At 40.6% G+C, this 22708-nt stretch overlaps 2 protein-coding genes across 4 annotated transcripts in view; one reads left to right on the top strand and one right to left on the bottom strand.

The window, feature by feature from the left end:
* Positions 1 to 22708, bottom strand: part of LOC148042761 (cytochrome P450 2D17-like) — a 67161-nt gene that overhangs the window by 31978 nt on the left and 12475 nt on the right.
* Positions 67 to 20578, top strand: LOC148042762 (cytochrome P450 2J6-like). 3 transcript variants are annotated; one of them, XM_087729440.1, is made up of 9 exons: positions 67 to 1199; positions 6296 to 6458; positions 7289 to 7441; positions 8042 to 8184; positions 8945 to 9118; positions 10932 to 11070; positions 11264 to 11451; positions 19290 to 19431; positions 20251 to 20578. In XM_087729440.1, the coding sequence occupies exons 1-9, from the start codon at positions 1041 to 1043 to the stop codon at positions 20442 to 20444; spliced, it is 1455 nt and encodes a 484-aa protein (XP_087585566.1). In that variant the 5' UTR covers positions 67 to 1040; the 3' UTR covers positions 20445 to 20578. The 3 variants fall into 3 exon arrangements, with proteins under 3 accessions (XP_087585566.1, XP_087585568.1, XP_087585565.1); XM_087729439.1 differs by having other exon boundaries at positions 69 to 1199; positions 8042 to 8202; XM_087729442.1 differs by lacking the exon at positions 7289 to 7441 and having other exon boundaries at positions 68 to 1199; positions 8042 to 8202.

Genomic DNA, 22708 nt, shown 5'->3' with positions numbered 1-22708 from the left:
CATTTTCCTAAGTGCTCACTTCCTACACTTCCAATTGCATTCTGTGTTTTCTCTGGGAAGGTAAGGAAGCTGGTGTGAAGATCTCATCGGATCCCCACAGTTACAAGGCTGTCAGATGGGGAGAACCCAGAAAGATTGAGCAACAGCAACAAAGACAAAAAGGAAAAAGGGCTGAAGGACAATAATGACTTTCTTCCAGCAGGAGCTAAACCAAAGGGGGGAATGTGGTGAGAACCACAAGAAGGAAAGAGTAAGGAGGGAATAGAAAGGAATCTTCAGAATTATTCCAATTGGAGTAGAATTATTTATGCTGTTATTTCAATACTCCATTCGTCTGTTAGAGCTTGGCCTTGTTCCCTTTATGATATCTTCTTGTTCAGGAATGATGGGATTTTTAGCCTGGTGTGCTCTGCCTAACTGAGTGACTTTGTGATTTAGATTTTTGGAGAACGTTGCAAAGACTTTATTCTCTCCAGAGTATTGATGCTTGGGAATAGATCCCAAACCAACAGGCTGCCCATTCCAACACAGATTATATAGCTGCCCGTGTTTTAACCAACTCTGGGAAACAGTGGTGGGATTCAAATTTTTTTTACCACCGGTTCTGTGGGCTTGGTGTCGCTTCGTGGGTGTGGCAGGGGAAGGATACGGCAAAATCCCCATTCCCTCCCCACCCCACTAACCTGCTTTCCAGCTCTGTTCTGCTATTCAGGGCAACAAAAGAATATCTGCTGGGAGGCAGTAGGGGTGGGGCCAGCCTATTTGCTGGTTCTCCAAACTACCCAAAATTCCCGCTACCAGTTCTCCAGAACCTGTCGGAACTGGCTGAATACCATCTCTGCTGGGAAGTCTCCCAATAATAAGGTTACAAAACCTTATTAATACTATAAAACTGAATAGATTAAAACAGCCCAGTCCTGATCCCAGCTGCAGCGTCAAATGTGCAATTGGCCAATCTTACCCCAGTGTTGAGGGAATAAACTTCCTCATTGACTTTTTGTCAGCAGGGAAAGACAGAGGCAGACTCCTCTGCTTTGAATATGGCTGTTTTCAGCTGGCTGTTCATTCTTTCCTTCCTATTCATCTGGTTTTGGAAAAATAAATCTCCCAAAGGTTTTCCCCCTGGGCCGTGGAGGCTGCCCTTGCTTTGGAATCTGCTTCAGATCAATAAAAGGAACCCTCTGAACTTCCTTGATGAGGTAAGAATCCTTAATTGCTCTTATATCAAACTCCATGCAATCAATTTGCAGAAAAGAAAGGAGTTTGGCTGCCTTTTTTAAAAGGAGGGTGGCTGAGCAGTTCTGTGTCTTTAAATGTTTCTGCATGTGCTTGAAAATACACCCTGCAGCCCATTGAGGAGAAATAATAGAATAGAATAGAATAGAATAGAATTCTTTATGGGCCAAGTGTGATTGGACACACAAGGAATTTGATCCATATGCTCTCAGTGCATATAAGGAGAATAAAATACATTGATTAAGAATAAAAGATACAACACTTAGTGATAGTCAAGGTTACTAATAAGCTATCAAATCATACTACGAAACATATAAAAACAATATAAATTGTAAAGATACAAGCAACATGGTTATAGTCATAAGTGGAAGAGATAGGTAATAGGAAGGAAGAGGAGAATAATAGTAATACAGTCTTAGTAACTAATTTGACAGTGTTGAAGGAATTAGTTGTTAAGCAGAGTGATGGCGTTTGGGAAAACACTGACCTTGTGTCTAGTTGTTCTGGTGTGCAGTGCTCCATAGCGTCGTTTTGAGGGTAGAAATCAAAACAATTATGTCCAGGATGTGAGGGGTCTATAGATATTTTCACAGCCCTCTTTTTGACTCGTGCAACATACAGGTCCTCAATGGAAGGCAGATTGGTAGCAATTGTTTTTTCTGCAGTTCTAATTATCGGTTGAAGTCCATGTTTGTCTTGTTTGGTTACAGAGCCAAACTAAACAGCTGAGAAAGTTATGCAGATAATCAGATTCCAGATACGTAAGGATATACCTTTGATTTGGAGCAATCCTAACCCCCCAAGGACATTGAAATGCTTCCAAAAGATTCTCCAGAGTTTATTTGCATTGCATGGAGGGCTTATAAATGTTTGAGCTGAATTCCAAGGATCAGCTCTGCCCTTTTCCAAAACAACATTTGGAATTTCCTAGAATACAACCAGAAATCTTTCTAGACCACCTTAAACCCCGCCAAATTCTTTGGAGAAGGAAAAAAGGCCATGCAGCTGCTGGAAGTCACTGCTTTCACTTTCTTGTAAACATTGCAATTCCATTCTGTCACTCTGATGCTAAATTTCTATTATACAATTAGGGGAACTTCGTTTTAAACAAACACCAACATGTAGCAATTCCCCTGGATAAAATGTCCAAAATGTTATGTGTAAGATTTATAATGTATGAAATGTTAATTTAAGATTTTAACGATGAAAGGCTTCCAATAATTGCTGTTAGAGTTTGCGCTTTGTCTTTGCCCCAAGGAGGTGTGTGAATTCTCACAAAAGTGAAAGTTAGAGAGGGGGACATTGTTGTTCCTATGTGTTTCTGGCCTATTGTAAGTACAAATGGGCCTTCTTGGAAAACATGTTCTGCCATGCATCGTTCTTTGAGCTGAATTAAACTTGGCATGTTCCTACTTCCTATTTGAAGGATAAGCATGAAGTGTTGCCTGACAGGGGATTACACAATGGCTCAATGGCTGCTAGGCTGGCAGTTCGGCAGTTCGAATCCCTAGTGCCGTGTAACCAAGTGAGCTCCTGTTACTTGTCCCAGCTTCTGCCAACCTAGCAGTTCGAAAGCATGTAAAAATGCAAGTAGAAAAGTACAAACCTTTACCTTACTTCCCAACAGAGAAAATTGAAAGGTTATTTAGACATTGAAGTGGAATCTGTTTACAACACTTCAGTATTAAAATGAGGTTGCTGGAAAACCATGCTCATATTTATCACTTATAGCTTTTATGTACGTTGGGAGCTTATGCACCAAAGACAAATTCCTTATGGATCCAATCACACTTGGCGAATAAAGAATTCTATTCTATTCCATTCCATTCCGTTCCACTCCACTTAACTCCACTCTACCTATTCTGTTCTGTTGGGTTCCGTTCCACTCCACTTTACTCCACTTTCCATTATTAATGCCTTGCAGAAAAAAGTTATTACAAGATAATCAGGTGGGCAGAACCCAGAAAAAAAGAGCAATGGCAGCAAAGACTGAAATAAAAAAAACAATAGCAACAGCAATAGCAGTAGACTTATATACCGCTTCATAGGGCTTTCAGCCCTCTCTAAGCGGTTTAGAGAGAATCAGCCTATTGCCCCCAACAATCTGGGTCCTCATTTTACCCACCTCGGAAGGATGGAAGGCTGAGTCAACCCTGAGCCGGTGAGATTTGAACCGCTGAACTGCTGATCTAGCAGTAGCCTGCAGTGCTGCATTTAACCACTGCGCCACCTCGGCTCAACAATAAAGGAAAGAAAGAGTTACTTTCTTCCAGCAGGAGCTAAACCAAAGGGAGGAATGCGGTGAGGACTAATGAGAAGGAGAGAGTAAGGAGTGAGTAGAGAGGAATAAAGTGATAAATAAAATAAAATAAAACTAGTAAATAAGTTAAGGTGACCAGATTTTAACATTGGTAAAGAGGGACAACATTGACCGGGTGTGTGTGTGTGCTTGATTAAAAATTTTAAAAAAAATCTGAACTTTTTAAAAACGCAGTGGGATGCGGGACAAATTGTTCAAAAGCGGGACGTCTGGTCACCTTAATTTAGATGTCCCTCAAAGGCAAAACTCAGGGGGCTGAATTCTACAGGGGGAGGAGTAAAGGGGGGAATTTGAGGGTCAGCCCAAAGCACCATCTGTCTAAATTTGCATCAGGCAGGCAGTAACATTTTCATAAACCATGATCAGAGGAGCAGCTGATCCTATGGAGAGACTCCTCCTGCATTCAGTCCCAGGCCTACAAGTGGAAGTACCCCTTCCTTCCTTCCTCCTTTCACCTTCCTTCCTTCCTTCCCTCCCTCCCTCTTTCTTCCTTCTAGCCTTCCTCCCTTTCCATTCTTTCTCCTTCCTTCCTTCCTCTTGCCTATCTACCTTCTGTCTTTCTGCTCTTTGGATCTCTCTTCCCCTTCCCTTCCTTCCTCCTTCCATTCTTTCACCTTCCCTCTTCCTTTCACCTTCCCTCCTTCCTCCCTTTCTTCTTTATTTTTCTGTTCTTCCCCTTCTCTTCCTTTCTTCTTCCATTATTTTCTTCTTTCCTCCCTCCCTCCTTTTTCCTTCCTCCTTCCATCCTTCCTTCTTCCTTCCTTCATTCCTCTTGCTTATCTACCTTCACCTTATCTGTCTTCTGCTCTTTCCCTCTCTTCCTTCCTTCCTCCTTCCATTCTTTCAGCTTCCTTCCTTTTGCCTATCTACCTTCTCTGTCTTTCTGCTCTTTCCATCTCTCTCTTCCCCTTCGCTTCTATTCCTTCCTCCTTCCATCCTTTCACCTTCCTTCTTTCCTATTTCTTCCTTCTTCCTTCCTTCTGCTATCTACTTTCACCTTCCCTGTTTTTCTGCTCTTTCCCTGTCTTCCCCTTTCCTCCCTCCCTCCCTTCTTTCCTTTCTAGTTCCGTCTTTTCTTCTTTCCACCCTCCCTCCCTTTTTCTTTCTTTCTTCCTTCCTCCATCCTCTTACCTATCAACTTCATCCTCTTTGTCTTTCTGCTCTTTCCCTCTCTTCCCCTTCTCTTCCTACCTCCTTCCTTCTTTTCTCTCTCCCTTCCTCTTTTTCTTCCTTCCTTTCTTCTTTCATCTTCCTCCTTCCTCCTTCTATTCTTTCTCCTTCCTTCCATCTTTTCTCCTTCCATCTTCTTCCCCCTCTCTTCTTCTTTTCCTTCCCCCTCCCTCCTTCCTTCCTCTCCTTCCCACTCTCTCCTTGGGAGGGGACAAAACCCAAGGGCTAACAGGGTTGGGGGTGGGGGGGCAGCAGAGACCAAATAAATTCAGAAGATCTTATTAAAACTTTCCTATTTGTTGGATCGCATTGCTGCGAACTTATAAACCAAATCAGGGGAGCATTTTGCAACTGATGGTGCTGCAAGGAAAGGGGGGAGGGAGGCGGCCCTGCCGTTTCCCCAGTTTTGCAAGGAATGAGAAACGGTGCTTTAATCCGAAGCAAAGGACAACTGCAATCGGAACCACAGACAGGGAAAGAAAGAAAGAAAGATCCTTGTAGCACAAAACCCAGCTTTGCATGGTTTTGAGAACACAGGTAAAACAAAACAAAAAAGCACAACGTCCCTCCGCCCTCTGAATGGGACTCAGCGTGACTCTGATTTGAATACGAGCACCCGGAGCCGGGTGGGGAAATAAGCACCTTCATTTGCATTCTATGCAACCATGATGCTTTGCAAGGAACAATCCCGGGGGGCTCCCCGTCACTTTTTGCAGTTTTTTCCTTTCGTGCTTAAAAAAAAAATCAGGACTTTTTTAAAACGCCGCGGGACACGGGACAAATTGTTCAAAAGTGGGACTGTCCTGCCAAAAACGGGATGTCTGGTCACCTTAAACTAAGTGGTAACTAAAAAAATAAAATAAGCAGGGGGATAGACTAGAAGGCCTCTATGGTCCCTTCCAACTATTCTATTCTATTCCATTCCATATTTTCTATTCTATTCTATTCTATTCTATTCCATTCCACTATTCTATCTGTTCTATTCTATCTGTTCTAATAGTATGGACTTTTGATATCACATTCAAATGATTTGCCACCTCACAACGTACATTTCTACATCTGAACATTGTTTCTCTGTGTTATAAAATCTATGTGGGTATATGCTTATTTATTTATTTATTATTTATATTATTGTCATGTTTATGTAGTGTATATTGGAGGCGGTGACCTCTGAGAGCTGAATGCATTGAAATTTCATTCTAATGTATGGCAATTAGTGTACATTTAAAGTGACAACAAAGTGATTCCAAGTGGGTCCATCTGTTAAGAGGTACCATGCCAGAAAGCAGGAAGAAGAGTTATACTGTTATATAGAAATACATCCTTTCCCCTCTACAATATATTCCCTCTACAATATTCCTACTAAGTAGTCGAGTGAAAGTTCTGTATATAACATGCGTACAAGTTGAGTGGGGTGGGGGTAACAGCGGATCTCTTTGAAAAATGGAGCAGGACGGAGCTACAGGTAATTGTTCAAGTTCATCACCTTGGTGAGGCTTGGTCGTATCATTGCAGCGATTGGTTCTCAGTGATTTCCTAATAACTTATAATCCTCTTGTTTCGTTTCAGTGTGCAGAAAAATATGGACCCGTCTACTCTCTTTATTTGGGAACCACACCCGTAGTCTTAATTCATGGATTTCCTCTAGTGAAAGAAGTCCTCGTGATAAAAGGCACAGAATTTGCTGGGAAACCAGACTATTACATTGTTGATACAATCACTAAGAAGAAAGGTAATGATACAGTTTTCAAGCAGTTTGAATGACTCTTCAAGTTTACTGTATTTTTCGGAGTATAAGATGTACCAGATTATAAGACACTCCTTAGTTTTTTGGGAGGAAAATAGGGGGGGGGGGGAATTCTGCCAACCAGGTATTCATTTGGCTAGTCCGTAGCCTGATAAGCTTCAGCACATTAGTTTGCTCACTGGTTTTGAGGTTGGGAATGGTGGGGGCTGTGCAGGGGTTGGTTGCTGCCAGCATAACTGCCAGTTTGGTGCGCATGCAATTTTGCCCATGCAAGTTTGCTTTACTCGCACCCATGCCAGATGCATGCTCCCGGTGCATCACCCAGCAAGGTTCAACCAAACTTCATTCAGACAACCTAAAAAGTTAGCTATGACCTATAAGATAGCTACAGGATACATTTCTTGCACAGGAACAGGAAGCTCAAGGGCAAGGCCCAAGAGAGGGTATAAATAACCCTCTCTCTCCACTCTATGTGCTCATCTGCACAGGACCTAAAATCCACGTGCTCCTGTCCATCAATAAACTATCTTTCCAATCAGCCTCCATGTTTGCAGTGTATTTCTCCTCACTTGGAACTGAACCAAGATGGATATTTCTTCCATCAACCTTTTGCAACCTTCTGACAAGCAAAGCCAATGGGGAAGCCACATTGGCTTGATGGATGCATAATTCACTTAACACCTGCTATGATTCTGTGCCAAGGAAGGTCATAAAACAGAGCAAAACTCACCTACTGTCTCACTTAGCGACTGGAAATTTGGGCTCAATTGTGGTTGTAAGTCAAGGACTACCTGCATCAATCTTTGACTTGACAGGCATAATCTCACAGTCTTATGGTGAAGTGTTGAAGGAGCAAAAGAGGTTTTCACTGAGGCTGTTCAGAAACTTTGGCGTGGGGAAAAATCTGATGGAGGAAAGGATCCTGGAGGAAGCATCGTATTTGACTCAGGCTTTTACGGAGAACATGAGTAAGCTTTCCCGGGAGAGGGTGGGATGGTTGGGAATTGTCCCTTTGGAACTGCTCCCTTTTCCATAGGATACAGTTGACCTCAAAGTTGGCAATTGAATTGGTGCACTCATGCAGAATGGGAGAAACGTAGAATTATGCATAAAATTCGAAGCCCTATTGGCCAAAATAAGACTTATCTTTTATTTCACTAAACTGTAATGTTTCTAAGGTTGAAGTGCTTAGTTCTTGGTTGGCAGAAGGTTGATAGAAGTTTGGGGTTACGTGGGAAGTTTCATCATGTCTAAAATTCTAGAAAATGAAACGAGTCACCGACTTTTGATTTCCTGGAATACTGTTTGCCACCATTTACTGGGTATATATATAATGTATCTACCTACCTACCTACCTACCTACCTACCTACCTACCTACCTACCTACCCATTGATCTCTATCTTATCTCTCTAAGATTTCTCTCCCACTACTATTATATGAAGATAGATAGATATAGAGATAAAGCGAGACAGAGACATATTGGTTCAGTCCTTCACAACGGTCCCAGGTGTTCATGTGGCAAAAATATTCCCTGATTTATAGTGATATCTTTCATTTCATTCTGCAGGCACACCTTTGGAGCCTCACGAGCTCCTTGAAATTGCGGTCACCAACATACTTTCCACCATAATATTTGGGAAACGTTTTGAATATGACAGCAACTTCCTGAAACGCCTGCTGGACCTGACCCATCGAAACTTCAGACTGCTGGCAAGCCCCTGGGCTCTGGTATCCTAAATGAGAATCCAAACAAACGTTCAGATTTAAGGCACAGCTGGTGGGGATTAGAAAGTCAATTTTCTTGATGTCACCATCGCCAGACCTTGAATAAGAAAGGTCTCACCCATCTGGGGAAATGGATTTTCCTTGCAATTAGAGGCCTTTGAGTGCCAGGAGGAGTGGGTGAAGGCTCTCTTGAATAACAGCAGTTATCCAAATTGAATTGGTTATAATTCTTCTTCTTCTAGGGTTTTCTCCACAACTTCAGGATCGGTTTGTTCTTGATGTTGTGGGTTGCGAGAAACTGACTGGCTCAAAGTTACCCAGCTGACTTTCATGCCTAAAATGGGACTAGAATTCACAATCTCTTGTTTTTTTAGACCAACTCCGTCACCAGTGTCCAAAGTGACTGAATTAGGTTCTATATTCAAATTTCAGTTCATTTCAACATTTGACTCCCTTTCAAACTGTGAGAGATATTTATATGAACCCTTTAGGGATTTCTTTTATCTTTCAATATAAAGCAATAGCACTTAGACTTATATACTGCTTCACAGTGCTTTACAGCCCTCTCTAAGCAGTTTATAGAGACAGCCTTTTGTCCCCAACAATCTGGGGCCTCATTTTACCCACCTGGGAAGGCTGACTCAACCATGAGCTGGTCACTTCTGTCTGTGGGCAGAGATAGTCTGAAATACTGCATTCTAACCAAATAACCATTTTTTTTTTCTTTTCTTCTGTTTGTTGGCAGCTTTCCAATGCTGTGCCCTTAGTGAGAAATCTTCCCCTGCCCCATCAGAAAATATTAACAAATGCCCATAAAATGTTTGCTTTGTTTGAAAAAGAAATGGAGGAGCACAAGGCAACTTTGACTCTTGGAGAACCCCGGGATTTCATTGACGCATATTTGGAAGAAATCCAGAAGGTAGATTTCTTAGTCTTGTTTTTCATTTGTATATTATATTTTTTCATCTCACATCTCTTTCTCTAACATAACAAGTTGTGCGAGTACAACAGTTCTTTAGCACATGGCTGTAATTTAGTCCGGTGTTTAAAATACCACAAAGGTCTTTTGGGGGGGGGAGGGGTTGTTAAAAAATTACAGTCTTTCAGAATTTGTGCCCCTTGTGCATTTTGTCCAGGGAGAAGGAAATCAGATAAAATTATTTGGGTGCTGCTATCGGTCTTTGCTTAGCTTGTTCTGTAAACCTAGCAAAGAGTGAACCTTCCCTGTTAAAATCAAACTCTTTGAATCTGAATTTCAGACAAAGCACAGCTATAAATACTATAAATATGCAGCTATAAACCCACTGAAAGGAACTCAAAGTCAAGAGTCCACATTGGCTCTTCTGCAATATGCAAACCAGCTCACTAATATTTTTCAAAACTTTTCTATCTCTCTTGCAGTCTCTCTCTTGTGTTTTGGTGGCCCCAAAATGAAATCAAATCAGTTTATTTCAGCCATAAATACAGAGATACAACAAAATACCTAACTGAAGATTGTTACATGCATTATCCATCTATCAACTGTCTTTCTGTCTATATATCTACAGTCTATCTATCATCTCGTATCTATCCATCCATATCCATCTATCAACCAGCTATCATCCATTCATCCATCATATATCTATCTATTTCTTTTTCTCTTTATCTATCCATCCATCCATCTATCTATCCATCCTATCTATCTATCTTTGTTTCTTTCTTTTCTTTCTTTTTCTCTCATCTACACATCCATACAAATCCGCCCCCTCTCTCTGAAAAACGATGAGTTTAATAAGCTCTACATATGAATAAGAATATTGTAAAAAGTGAAATAAGTACCCAAACTTAGTTAATGGTGCGATGTACTGTATAGATGGCAGTGCAAAATGGGACAACCTGGGAGGAGATGTTTCTCTGAAAGAAGTAACAGTAAGCAGAAATTCCAATCCCTGCCTGGAAATTTCTTCAAGATCAATTAAATGAAGATCTTGTAGAGCAGAGTTTCTTAATCTTGGCAATTTTGAGACAAATGGACTTCAACTCCCACAGCCAGGAAACAGTGGGGACACTTCCTTTTCATCATTAAATTCCTGAACTGTTTTTGCCCTGATGAATTTTTGGAGAAACTTGGGCATTTGAAAGATTTGCCGTTTCTTTGCTTGCTTGCTTCTCCTCCTCTTCCTCCTCCATCTCCACCTCCTGCTTCCTTTTCTTTTTTAGTGATACTTTTCAGAATGAAGTCTTCAGGTTGCTTCCTTTCCTTCCCTTCCCTTTTTCTATCTTCCTTCCCTTCCCTTTTTCTATCTTCCATTCCTTTCCTTCCCTTCCCTTTTTCTATCTTCCTTTCCTCCCCTCCCCTTTTTCTATCTTTCTTTCCTTGACTTTCCTTCCCTTTTTCTATCTTCCTTCCCTTCCCTTTTTCTATCTTCCATTCCTTTCCTTCCCTTCCCTTTTTCTATCTTCCTTTCCTCCCCTCCCCTTTTTCTATCTTTCTTTCCTTGACTTTCCTTCCCTTTTTCTATCTTCCTTCCCTTCCCTTTTTCTATCTTCCTTTCCTTTCCTTTCCTTCCCTTCCCTTTTTCTATCTTCCTTTCCTCCCCTCCCCTTTTTCTATCTTTCTTTCCTTGACTTTCCTTCCCTTTTTCTATCTTCCTTCCCTTCCCTTTTTCTATCTTCCTTTCCTTCCTTTCCCTTCCCTTGAATACATAGATGTTAACAATCCTATTTCCATTCTTTTTTTTAACCAACTGAAGCCAGAGAGGAAAGGTTCAAGTTTTGAAGAAGAGCAACTACAAGTCTTATTGTATGACCTAATCAATGCTGGAACAGAGACAACCTCAGTAACACTGCAGTGGGCATTCCTCTATTTGGTGGCCTTTCCAGAGATCCAAGGTACAGAATTGTCAAACGGTGTCCTTTAGTAGCAATAGTAATATCTTCACCAATTACATAAAATGGGAAAGAAGGGAGTTAGCATTATGGCAGGAGATTCAGTGATCTGTGTACAGTGCTTGGAAGCAAACTAATATCCACTTAAAGTCAATGAAATGTTTTCCAGAAGGTAACTGAGCTCTTTGTTCCTCAGAGAAATGCTGGAAGGAAATAGACAAAATCCTGGGAAACAAGGCGAGACTGAAACACAAAGATCGTATAAGGTTGCCCTACACAAATGCCGTCATTCATGAAATCCAACGCATATCAAATATAGCTCCACTTGGACTACCTCATAAAACTATTAATGATGTGCACCTTCTTGGATACAAAATTCCCAAGGTAAAGGTAGAAACCTTTGAGTGGGAAGGGTATAGCGTTGGTGATTCTCCAGGCAAAAATCTGTAGTTGTCTGATGTGAGATCTCTCTGTCTCTCTTTCTCTGTGTGTGTGTGTCTCCCTCTGTCTGCCTATTTTATTAAGTTTTTATTTTATTTTTCCATTTTCATAATATATAATCACATGTATTACATAGCCAACATCATATTGTATTATTAAATGTTTACATCAATTACCACCAGCTCCCAAAAACTATTATTGGCTCTTCTGCTCCCCATACACCATATTTGTACCTTATACATCACTTTCTTCTCCCTCTCTCCTCTCCCTTCCGACCTCCTTTCTTCCCTCTGTCATCCTTCTCTACTTCCCCTTCCTCTCTCCTTCTCCTCTCTCCCCTTTCCACTCCTCATTCTCTCCTCCTCTCCCCTCCCCCTGCCCTCTCTCCTATCACTCTCTTCTTGTCTTACCTCTCTCCTCTACTTCACACTCTTCATCTAATTTACTTGGTGTATTTCAGCTTCTCAGCGAGCTCCATTTTATGTTAATGGTATTTATAATTCCTTTTCAGTATACATATTTAATTTTGACCAGTGATGTGCAGTCAGCTTTACCCCCGGTGAGGCTGTTTTTAGACTTGTGGACTTCAACTCCCAGAATTCCACAGCCAGGCATGCTCAGTTCTGATTTAAAGCGACAGCATTTTTTCCCCTTGCAAAATAAGTTTTCCCATTCTTTTTCTTCTCCCCCCCTCCTTCCTCCCTCTCTCCCTTCCTCCCCCTCTCTAAAAACAGACACACGCACACAGAGAACTTCGATCCTTCTCTCATTCACTCACTCTCAAACAGAAACACCGAAGTTGGATTGGATATATTTTCCAAAGGCTTGAAAGCAGCTCCTCTGCCATACCCCCCCCTTTTCCCTGTTGCCTTCCGATCAAATTTTTGGAATTCCTCCCCCCTCCCCCCCACACACCTTTTCCAGCTGTTTCAGAGACGATTTCAACTCTGCTTCTCCCAGCCCTCCCCTCTTGAAAAGCCAGAGCTCTGAAGTCAGACTGAGCTACTTGCTCCCAGAAAACTCTAAAAAGCCTCTAAAAATGCCCTCTACGGGAGGCGAGAGAATACGTGCCTCATTTGAATAAGAAATTTTTCACTTGTTAACCCTTGCTTAACTCTTAAAAGGCAAAAAAATCCTTATGCAAAAGAGGCCCCTCATTCTCTGGCCTCCTCCTAGTTAATACTGAGAGCAGACACCAAGCCACTGTGACTTGAAATCTGGTAGCAACTACCCTGGCTTTAATTATTTTAAGAAAATTATTTAAAATCCTTTCCTTTCCCTTAGGAGACTGGTGAGGCCCCGCCTCCCTTGCCTCTAGTGACTGCACGTCCCTGATTTTGACATATATCTTCCTCCATTTTTAAAAAAAGAAGAGAACAAAAATGTATACATATATAATTGTGCTTTTAAACCACACACACATCAGCCTATTTTTGGCCAAGATGTAGACCTGGTTACAATTACCAGCTATTCTCATCATTATATTTATATAACTATACATCCTTACACACACCCAATTTGTGATTGTCTTTAAATCTCAATAGTTTCCTATTGTAAGTATATTTCATGTTCCCTCTCCATTTATCCATATCTTAGATTAGATTAGCCTTAATTATCTATAAATGGCAATTATAGTTATTCTACTATATAGAATAACAAATGGCACACTTTATTCATCCTCTGAAAGGATGTGTGTGTGTGTGTGTGTGTGTGTGTGTGTGTGTGTGTGTGTGTGTGTGTGTATTTGTCCTGATAAATAAATAAAGGGAGACTAGTATAGATCTATTTCAAGCTATTTAGCTCTCATCAGCTAGCCATACCCTTACTGGGAATCGAACCTGTGCTGTCTTGCATCTTAGGCAGATGTGTTAACCACTAAGCCACAGAGTTCGACTCCTTATCAGCTGTGCCGGGGTGAAAGATATCTATTTAGAGTTACAACCCTAGAGTTGTAACTCTAAATAGATACCTTTCACCAGAAGAACTGTCTCCGTGCCGGGGAATTCCAGCTGCATTTGCAGCACGAAGTAAGCTCTCCTTTTCTCAGAACAAAGCTTGATTTATTGATTTCAAGGCGAGCAGGACTCGTATGCGAGAACCTTAATTGTTTATTCAAATCTTAGCTTCATTTTTACAAGATCTTCTTCCGATAAACTAGCTATCAAAGAGACACTTAAAATGGCGACGAGCTTGCTGACTTGCTTTGTAACAATGTTTACCCTTTGAAATTCATTGTAAAGTCCTACGGAGTTTTAAAACCTCAAAGGAAAGGAGTGATTTATTACCTCGCTCCACAGTTGTATAACTGGCCAGCAGAGTTTTACTAATTGGTCAAAGATAAAACTTGGAATGGCCTCTAAACCAAATGTTAATTTAAAGATGCCTCCCTTGGCTCCCAGAAGCTCTGGCACATCGCCCATACCTGGCACAAAGTTGCAGCCTCCGCTCTCTACGCCCCCTATAGGTGACCCACTAACGAAATAATTCTTTTTGAAGGAACTGAATGAGTCTTTTAACACCCAGACAATAAAGGTGGAAGCCAAATTTAAAGAACTTAAAGAAGGGCTCAAAGAGGAGATATCCGTGGCGCATAAGGAGTTGTCTGATAAAATTGATACCTGGGTCTCTAAAATCAGAGATGATATGTTGGGGATTGTAAATGTATTGACAGAACATGTTTCCGGAATTGAGGATAGACTAGATGATCTTAATGAAGCCAATATTAATTTGACATCGAAAACAGAGGTGGTGCAACAAAAAGTTGAAAATGCTGAAAAAGAAATTATTATGATACAATACAGACAAATGGAAATGGCATTAAGAGTAAGGGGCTTGCGTGAAGACAAGCAGGAAAACTTGAAACAGATTTTTTTCAGAAGCGTTTGATGGTCTGTTGGGAAGACCAGGGGGTAATTTTGACTGGCAAATTGACAAAGTTTATCGCGTTAATTCTTGGCTGGCAAAGTAGAAGCAGCTCCCTCGGGACATTGTTATATATTTTACCACAAGAGAGATCAGAAATACGATACTACAAGAGTCCTATAAAACTAAGCTTCAAATTGGGGGTCAGGAATTGACTGTTTTGAAAGATACCACCTCAAATGTTAAGATCCAGGAAAGATTATGCTTTTTTAGTTGAAGAACTCAGAAATCGTCAGATACAGTACAGATGGGACGCACCATTTGGCCTAGCACTCACATTTGACAGGCAAAGATACCGTCTCAACTCAGTATGGAAAGCTCAAGATTTTTATCACAATATTTTGATGGCTGGACATCCTGCACCATCCGGACCTAGAGAAAGACCACAAGAAGGACAAGATAGACAGCAAACCACACAACTACCAGATAAGATGGATCATCTTTCTCTCCTAGAAGCACAAGGAGCTATGGAACGAAGACCAAACCATATGATTACCAGACGAATGGAGCAACAATCCAAATTGCAACAACTCCAACAATCACTTGCTATCGGTCAAGAAGCTATAGTAACCAGTCTAGAAGCAGTGGGAGGAGCCAGGCCAAAGGTTAAACAGGCTATGCAGGAGGCTCTAAAAAAGCTTCAGGAAACCAAAAATGACAATTAAGCTTCTAACATGGAATGTCAATGGATTGAATTCTCCACAGAAGAGAAAGAAAATATTTCACTATCTTAAACAGTTCAAGAATGATATAATTTGTTTGCAAGAAACTCATATTAAATCAACCGATCAAAAATATTTGATTAACCCAAGACTTGGCCAATATTTTATAGCTTCTGCTATAGAAAAGAAAAATGGTATAGTTATATACTTAAGAAAAGACATGAAAGCTGAATTAATCGAAGCAGACCCCCATGGAAGATACATCACATTAGATCTGGTACTAGAAGGGAAAAAGACATTGATTTTGGGAATTTATGCTCCTAATCAACAACAAGATGGATTCTATAGAAACCTTCATGCTAAATTAGTACAGTGGGATTATAGGTCTTGTATACTATTGGGTGACTGGAATGGTGTTATAGATACTAAGAGAGACAAGAAAGTTTCTCGCCCAAACACTCAGATGCGAGCAAAACTACCTAAATCCTTTTTCGATATGATGGATGACTTTGAATTGAGAGATATTTGGCGAGAAAGAAATGCAGAAGAATATGACTTTACCTTCTTTTCTGATAGGCATCAATCTTTCTCTAGGATTGACTTTATACTAATTACTAATGATTTGCTTTCCAGGGTGAAGAAGACAAAGATTTCGGCTAGAGTTTTTTCAGATCATAATCCAGTTTGGATGGAGTTGGGAGGGGTGGCACAGGCAAGAAGGTCTTGGAGATTGAATGAAAATTTATTCAGATATGAAAAGTATATTAATGATTGTAAAAAATTGTTAACAGAATACTTTGTTTTTAATATGAATAAGGGTACACCTATGGAAATTGTATGGGATGCAAGTAAAGCATATATGAGAGGAGTCTTGATAAATATAAATAAATCACATAGACATAAACAAGGGCTAAAACGAACAGAATTGGAAGATGAAATTAGGAGGAAAGAGCAGGAGTTAACACTAAACCCAGGAGATACAAAGACTAAGGAAGCAATTATTATATTAAAGGCTCAATTTAACATGTTGATTTCTGATCAGGTGGCTACTAGTTTGTCATACGCAAAACACAATACCTTCTGCAATGCAAATAAACCTGGCAGATGGTTAGCTTATCAGATTAGGAAAAAACGGAACTCTCAAAACATATCTAAACTGATTTATAGAGAGAAGGAGGTGTTCCAACAGGATGAGATTCAAAAGGCTTTCTGGGAATTTTTTTACAGAGTTGTATAAGGGGGATAAAATAACAGTCTAGATATAGAGAGATACTTAGATAAAGAGAAAATACCCTTAGTTAAAGAAGAGCACAGGCAAAAATTGAATCAACCAATAACCTCGGGGGAAATTCTACAGGTAATTAAGCAGTTAAAGGCAGGGAAGGCACCAGGCACAGATGGCTTGACAGCGGCTTACTATAAAAACCTACAGTTAGAAATGGTAGAACCTCTTAAAGAATTATTTAATAAGATTCAAACGGAAGGTAAGGTGCCCCCATCTTGGAAGACAGCTTTTATATCCCTGATACCCAAAGAAGATCAAGATATTACTCAACCAAAAAACTATAGACCTATTTCATTACTTAATGTAGATTATAAAATTTTTACCAAAATCCTAGCAAACAGGTTAATGTTGGTTATTCAACAATTGATACACAGTGACCAAACAGGTTTTATTCAAGGGAGACAAATGAAAAGTAATGTAAGACTAATTATTAATGCATTAGAATATTTTGGGAAAGAACAATCAAATTCCTGCTGCGTTCATATTTTTGGATGCGGAGAAAGCCTTTGATCGAGTTAACTGGCAATTCCTGTTGAAAACATTGCAAAAAATGCAAATAGGAGAAAGTTTTTTACAATCAATCAAAGCAATATATCAACAGCAAACGGCTCAAATTATAGTCAATGGAAGTTTAACAGACTTCTTTTCAAATTGGAAAAGGTACAAGACAGGGTTGTCCCTTGTCCCCACTATTGTTTATTATAACTTTGGAAGTATTGCTGAACAAAATACGGGGCTTGGACGGTCTAAATGGAATTAAGATTAGGCAGCAAGAATACAGAGTGTGTGCTTTCGCGGATGATTTGGTTATAATATTGGATCAACCGCAGGAATCTAGTATGATCTTAATGAATACGATCAATCAATATGGTCAAGTGTCTGGTTTTAAAATAAATTTAGGGAAAACCAAAATATTAGCTATAAATATGAATACTAAACAAAAGGAAGAACTAGGGGGAATGTTAGGATGTGAAATAGTCAAAAAGGTCAACTATCTCGGAGTTAATATCTTAATCTCAAATGGGAAATTATATAAGTATAATTATGAATCACTTTGGCATAGTATACAGATAGAGATGAAAAAATGGGATAAGTTGCAGTTATCTTTGTTGGGAAGAATAGCGGCAGTGAAAATGAATATTCTACCCAAATTTTTATTTCTTTTCCAAATGTTACCTATACTTAAAAAAGATGCGAATCTTTTAGAATGGCAGAGTGTATTAATAAATTTGTATGGGCAGGAAAGAAGCCGAGAGTAAAGTTAAAAATAATGCAAGATGTACGTGAGAGGGGAGGTTTGAAATTACCCAATCTAAAATTATATTATGACGCAGTAGTATTATCCATAATTAGTGATTGGATCGATTTAACCAATGATAGGATACTGAATATTGAGGGACATGACTTGATATATGGCTGGCATGCTTACCTGTTATTTAACAAAAAAGTGGACAAAATTTTTAAAAGTCATATTTTAAGGAATGCTTTATTGCGGGTTTGGAAAAAATATCAACATAAATTAAATGACAAGATACCCATGTGGGCAATTCCTAGACATGCAATAGAAAATATGAATATAGCACAAAAACAGGATAGAATTACTTACAGACAGCTTCTTACCCTGGAAAGAGGGGTACTACAACTAAAATCCTTAGAGGTACTAAAAGAGGAGAAGGTAACTCAAACATGGTTGAAGTATGGGCAATTACAGGCCAGGTGGAAAATAGATCAAAAAATTGGTTTTATCCAAGTTGAGGATAATCTATTTAAACAAATAAGAGATCAAAGCTTAATGCATATAAAGAGAATATACAATGTATTAGTACAGATGGATTCGGAAACAGAATTAGTTAAAGACTGCATGATAAAGTGGGCTCAAAATATTGAAGAACCAATAATGTTGGATACGTGGGAAAGAATTTGGGTAAGAAATGTGAAATTTACACAAGCCCAAAACCTGAGAGAAAATCTTTACAAGATGTTCTATAGATGGCATTTAGATCCTAAAAAATTGACTTCTATGTATTCGAATTTACAACCCAAATGTTGGAGATGTGGTTCTCTTGATGCTACATACTTCCATATATGGTGGACTTGCCAAAAGGTTAAAGCATTTTGGATAAAAATATGGTGGATTATACAAAATATTCTTTAAAAAAGGATAAAATTTACTCCTCAGTTATTCTTGTTAGGTATAATTACTGACTGTACAGCTGTAGAGGTTAACCTGATTTTGCACTTAATAACGGCAGCAAGACTGTTGGTGGCGCAATACTGGAAGAAGGAAGATTTGCCTACAATCCAAGAATGGACATTGAAAGTCACAAATTTAGCTGAGATGGCTAAAATATCTGCATATCTTAAAGACCATTCAAATGAGAGATATAAACGAGACTGGAAAAAATGGATCGATTATATACAAAATAAATATGAGACTAAGAAATTCCAGATAGCCTATGCTTAAGATAAGGAATGACTTAAATTGTTTAAAGTTAGTTTAGCAAGGAGGAGCTAAGTTCAACGCAAAGATGTTATTAACTTCTTACTTTTATTTTTTATCAATATATCTTAGACTGTGGTTGTTAAATATCTATACCGTGTACGGGTTCTGGGAAGTCGGGGGGGATAGGGTGGGACTCGGGGGGAGGGTGGGGGGCTCGGGGGGGAGGGTGGGGGGGAAGTATACTGGCTTGATTTTAAAGCAATATGATTGCACATGTATATTGTCCTCTCTTACAACATGATATTGTCTATGTAATAATATACATGTGATTATATGTTATAGAAATGGTTAATAATTTTTTTTTAAAAAAAACAACAACATTTCAATGGGGTCCTAGAAATTCATCCAGAGCCATGTCTGACAATGAGGGTTTTCTTCAAGATGACTTCATTTGTTTTGACTTCTGCAGGACACTATGGTTTTGGTCAATATCCAATCTGCCCATCGTGATGAATCCCAGTGGAAGTTTCCCAATGAGTTCAACCCCTCCAACTTCCTAAATGAAGAGGGGGAGTTTGTGAAGCCGGAAGCCTTCTTGCCATTTTCAGCAGGTGAATGATTCTCTCTGTATTTCTCTCATTCTCTGTATCTCTCTCTCTCTCTTTCTCATACACACATAGAGACACACACACACACATACTTTCACACATACAGACACACAGACGCACACAATCCTATTCTGTGTGTGTGTGTGTGTGTGGGTCTGTGTGTATGTGTGTGTGTGTGTGTGATGCACACGTTGACTGACAATTCTTGCAGCATGAAATGATCCCAAACAACCCAACCTTTCTTTAAAAAATCCTGGAAGTCTGTTCCTGGGCTTTGATTGCATGTCAGTGTTCTCTAGGAAAAGAGAGCCAAAAAGAATCACAGGGGACCCTGTTGAAAACTATCATTGCAGAACAACTGAAAAAATGTTTTTTTCTGGTCACAGAATTCACAGGGATTCGAACTGCCAAACTGCTGATCTTTCTGATCGAGAAGCTCAGCAACTTAGCCACTGAGCCACCCTTTTTCCAAGGATAAAAGAAGGCAAAAAAAAAAACCTTGGAAACATCTCTGCTAAATTTATTTCTAGGATATTTGCAGTTTGGCCCAATATTTCAATCAGTCAACCATTCCATTCTTCCTCTTTAGTTTCCTTCAGTTTAGCATGAGTTTAACGATCCAGCTAGATGATTTTAAGGCCTTTTTTATCTTGAAAAGCTTCATTAAATTTGATCATAATCATGGAGCATTTCAATTTTGGAAAAGTCATGAGGTTTGGGATCCTACTGTAGAGAACCAAGCAGGTCTAAGGAATTGTAACAGGCTGCCAATTCCAGCTGTCTGAATCTGTCTGGCTTCCCTCTTTCTCCTTGTCTTTTCAGGACCGAGATTCTGCTTAGGAGAAATCCTGGCACGGATGGAGCTCTTCCTCCTTTTCACCAGCATTGTCAGGAACTTCCAGCTATCCTGGCCAGATAAATCCCAAGCACCAGATTTGACACCACACTTTGGGGTTACGCAATCCCCATCCCGCTTTAAGGTGTTGTTGAAATGTCGCCAGCCGTGGGTAGATTGAAGTGATGATCTGCAAGATAACCCATTCAAGACAACCTCTCCAACAGCTGGAGGCCTTCTCTGTTTCAAATTCACCACAAGATCACTTTTTGAAATGCATGAATAAAGGGCTATCTTATGCCACATTTTCCAATGGATGACTAGTCTTCTTTATGAGGGAGATGAAATCCATTTTCCTTGTCTCTTTTCTTTTGCTTCAAGGTTACTGAAAGGAAGAATGGAGAAAAGCAGAATCCATAGCTTCTTTATCACATGAATATTCCTGACCTTGTCGATCAGAAAGGTCGGCAGTTTGGCGGTTCAAATCCCTAGCACCACCTAACCGAGTGAGGTCCCGTTAGTTGTCCCAGCTTCTGTCAACCTAACAGTTCGAAAGCATGTGGGGAAGGTAACAGCGTTCCATGCACCTTTGATGTTTAGTCCTGCTGGCCTCATGACCATGGAGAAGTCTTTGGACAGCAGTGGCTCTTCGGCTTTGAAACTGAGATGAGCATCGCCCCCTAGAGTCGGGAGCAACTAGCACATATGCGCGAGGGGAGCCTTTACCTTTACCTCTTTAAACTAATCTCTTGCTCAGTGACCAAGAAGGTCTGCTCGATAATGATCCTGAGAATAGTTCTTCCAGATACAGAGAAATAGAGTATAGGAGAATAAAATAGAATTCTCTATTGGCCGAGTGTGATTGGACATACAAGGAATTTGTCTCCAGTGCAGAAGCTCTCGGTAAATATACAACAGCAATGTGACAGGTCATAGATCATAAATCATAGTTACAATCATTAAGCATAAGGTACAAACAACAAGTGATCACTGCCCCGTTTAGCAACAGACATTTTGGGCTCCATTGTGGTTGTAAATCAAGGACTACCTATACAGGTAGCAGTCCCCGGTGTGCTATTTGTCTGCAGGACCTCACAAGGCTGGCAGTAATCTTGTGAGTCTGAAAGTACTTTCTCCTCCCCTCACGTTTACAATCCATGAAACTAGGGAGGGTCCCTTCTAAGAACTTTGCCTTGTCTCGTTTCTTTCCACAGGCTGAGCTGCTCCTTAACTCACTGTTGCCTAGTCCACAGCTCTTCCTCCTGTCTCCCAAGGTCAGGTCCACATACCATTATATCCAAAGAACAGCATTATTTTTCTAAATCAAGTTTATAATATTGAAGATAATTTTTTCAGATCATCTAATATAAATTGTTTGTTCGTGTAACTCCTTTAAACCACGTAGCCTATGAATTTCATCTGGATCTCTCAAGGGTCTTTGCTTTGAGCGATGGAAAACCTTCCCTTGATCTAGTCACTCTAGTCCACTCACGCGGCTTTTCGGGGATATTTTAAAGCTTGACGGGAATTGTGTGAGACCAAAGTTAAGTGTGAGATCGGGTCCCTGGGATTTATCTGGCCAAGGTAGTTGGAAATTTTTCAGGATACTGGTGAGGAAGAGGAAGAGCTCCATCTGAGCCAGATTCCCTCCTAAGCAAACCCTTGGGCCTGAAAAGCCAAAGACAAGATGAGCAATCACGGCTATTCGTCCAGAGCAGCACAGACTTTGATGATAATACCTCACCCTGAAACTCAGGCTTGTAATGTTATATGAAACTGGCTAGTATCCTTAGGATTAATGGATTTATATGTGTGTGTGAGAGAGAGAGGGAGAGAAGAAGGGGAGAGGGAGAAGGAAAGGGAATGGAAAAGGGGAGGGGGAGAGGCAGAAGGAAGGGGAAGGGGTGGGGAGGGGGAGAAGGAAGGGGAGGGCAAAAGGGAGAGGGAGAAGGAAAGGAAATGGAAAGGGGGATGGGGAGATGGAAGGGGAGAGGGAGAAGGAAAGGGAGTGGGAGGGAGAGTGGGATGGATGTGGGGAGAGGGAGAAGGAAAGGGAATAGAAACGGGGAGAGGGAAGGGGAGAGGGAGAAGGAGAAGGAAGGGGAGAGGGAGGGAGAGGGGGATGGATGGGGAATGGAAAGGGGTAGAGGGAAGGGAAGAGGGGGAAGGAAGGGGAGGGGGAAAGGTAGAGGGAGAAGGAAAGGAAATGGAAAGGGGGAGAGGGAGAGGGAAGGGGAGAGGGAGGGAGAGGGGGATGGATGGGGAATGGAAAGGGGAGAGGGAAGGGAAGAGGGAGAGGGAAGGGGAGAGGGAGAAGGAAGGGGAGAGGGAGGGAGAGGGGGATGGACGGGGAGAGGGAGAAGGAAGGGGAGGGGGAAGGGGAGAGGGAGAAGGAAAGGGAATGGAAAGGGGGAGAGGGAAGGGGAGAGGGAAGGGGAGAGGGGG

Source organism: Thamnophis sirtalis, unplaced genomic scaffold (assembly GCF_051295495.1).
Source record: "Thamnophis sirtalis isolate CommonGarterSnake01/CBP01778 unplaced genomic scaffold, rThaSir2_p1.2 scaffold_14, whole genome shotgun sequence".
NCBI classification, from domain to species: Eukaryota; Metazoa; Chordata; class Lepidosauria; order Squamata; family Natricidae; genus Thamnophis; species Thamnophis sirtalis.
Note: the sequence above shows the minus strand (reverse complement) of the source record. Positions and strands in the feature narration are given on the sequence as shown.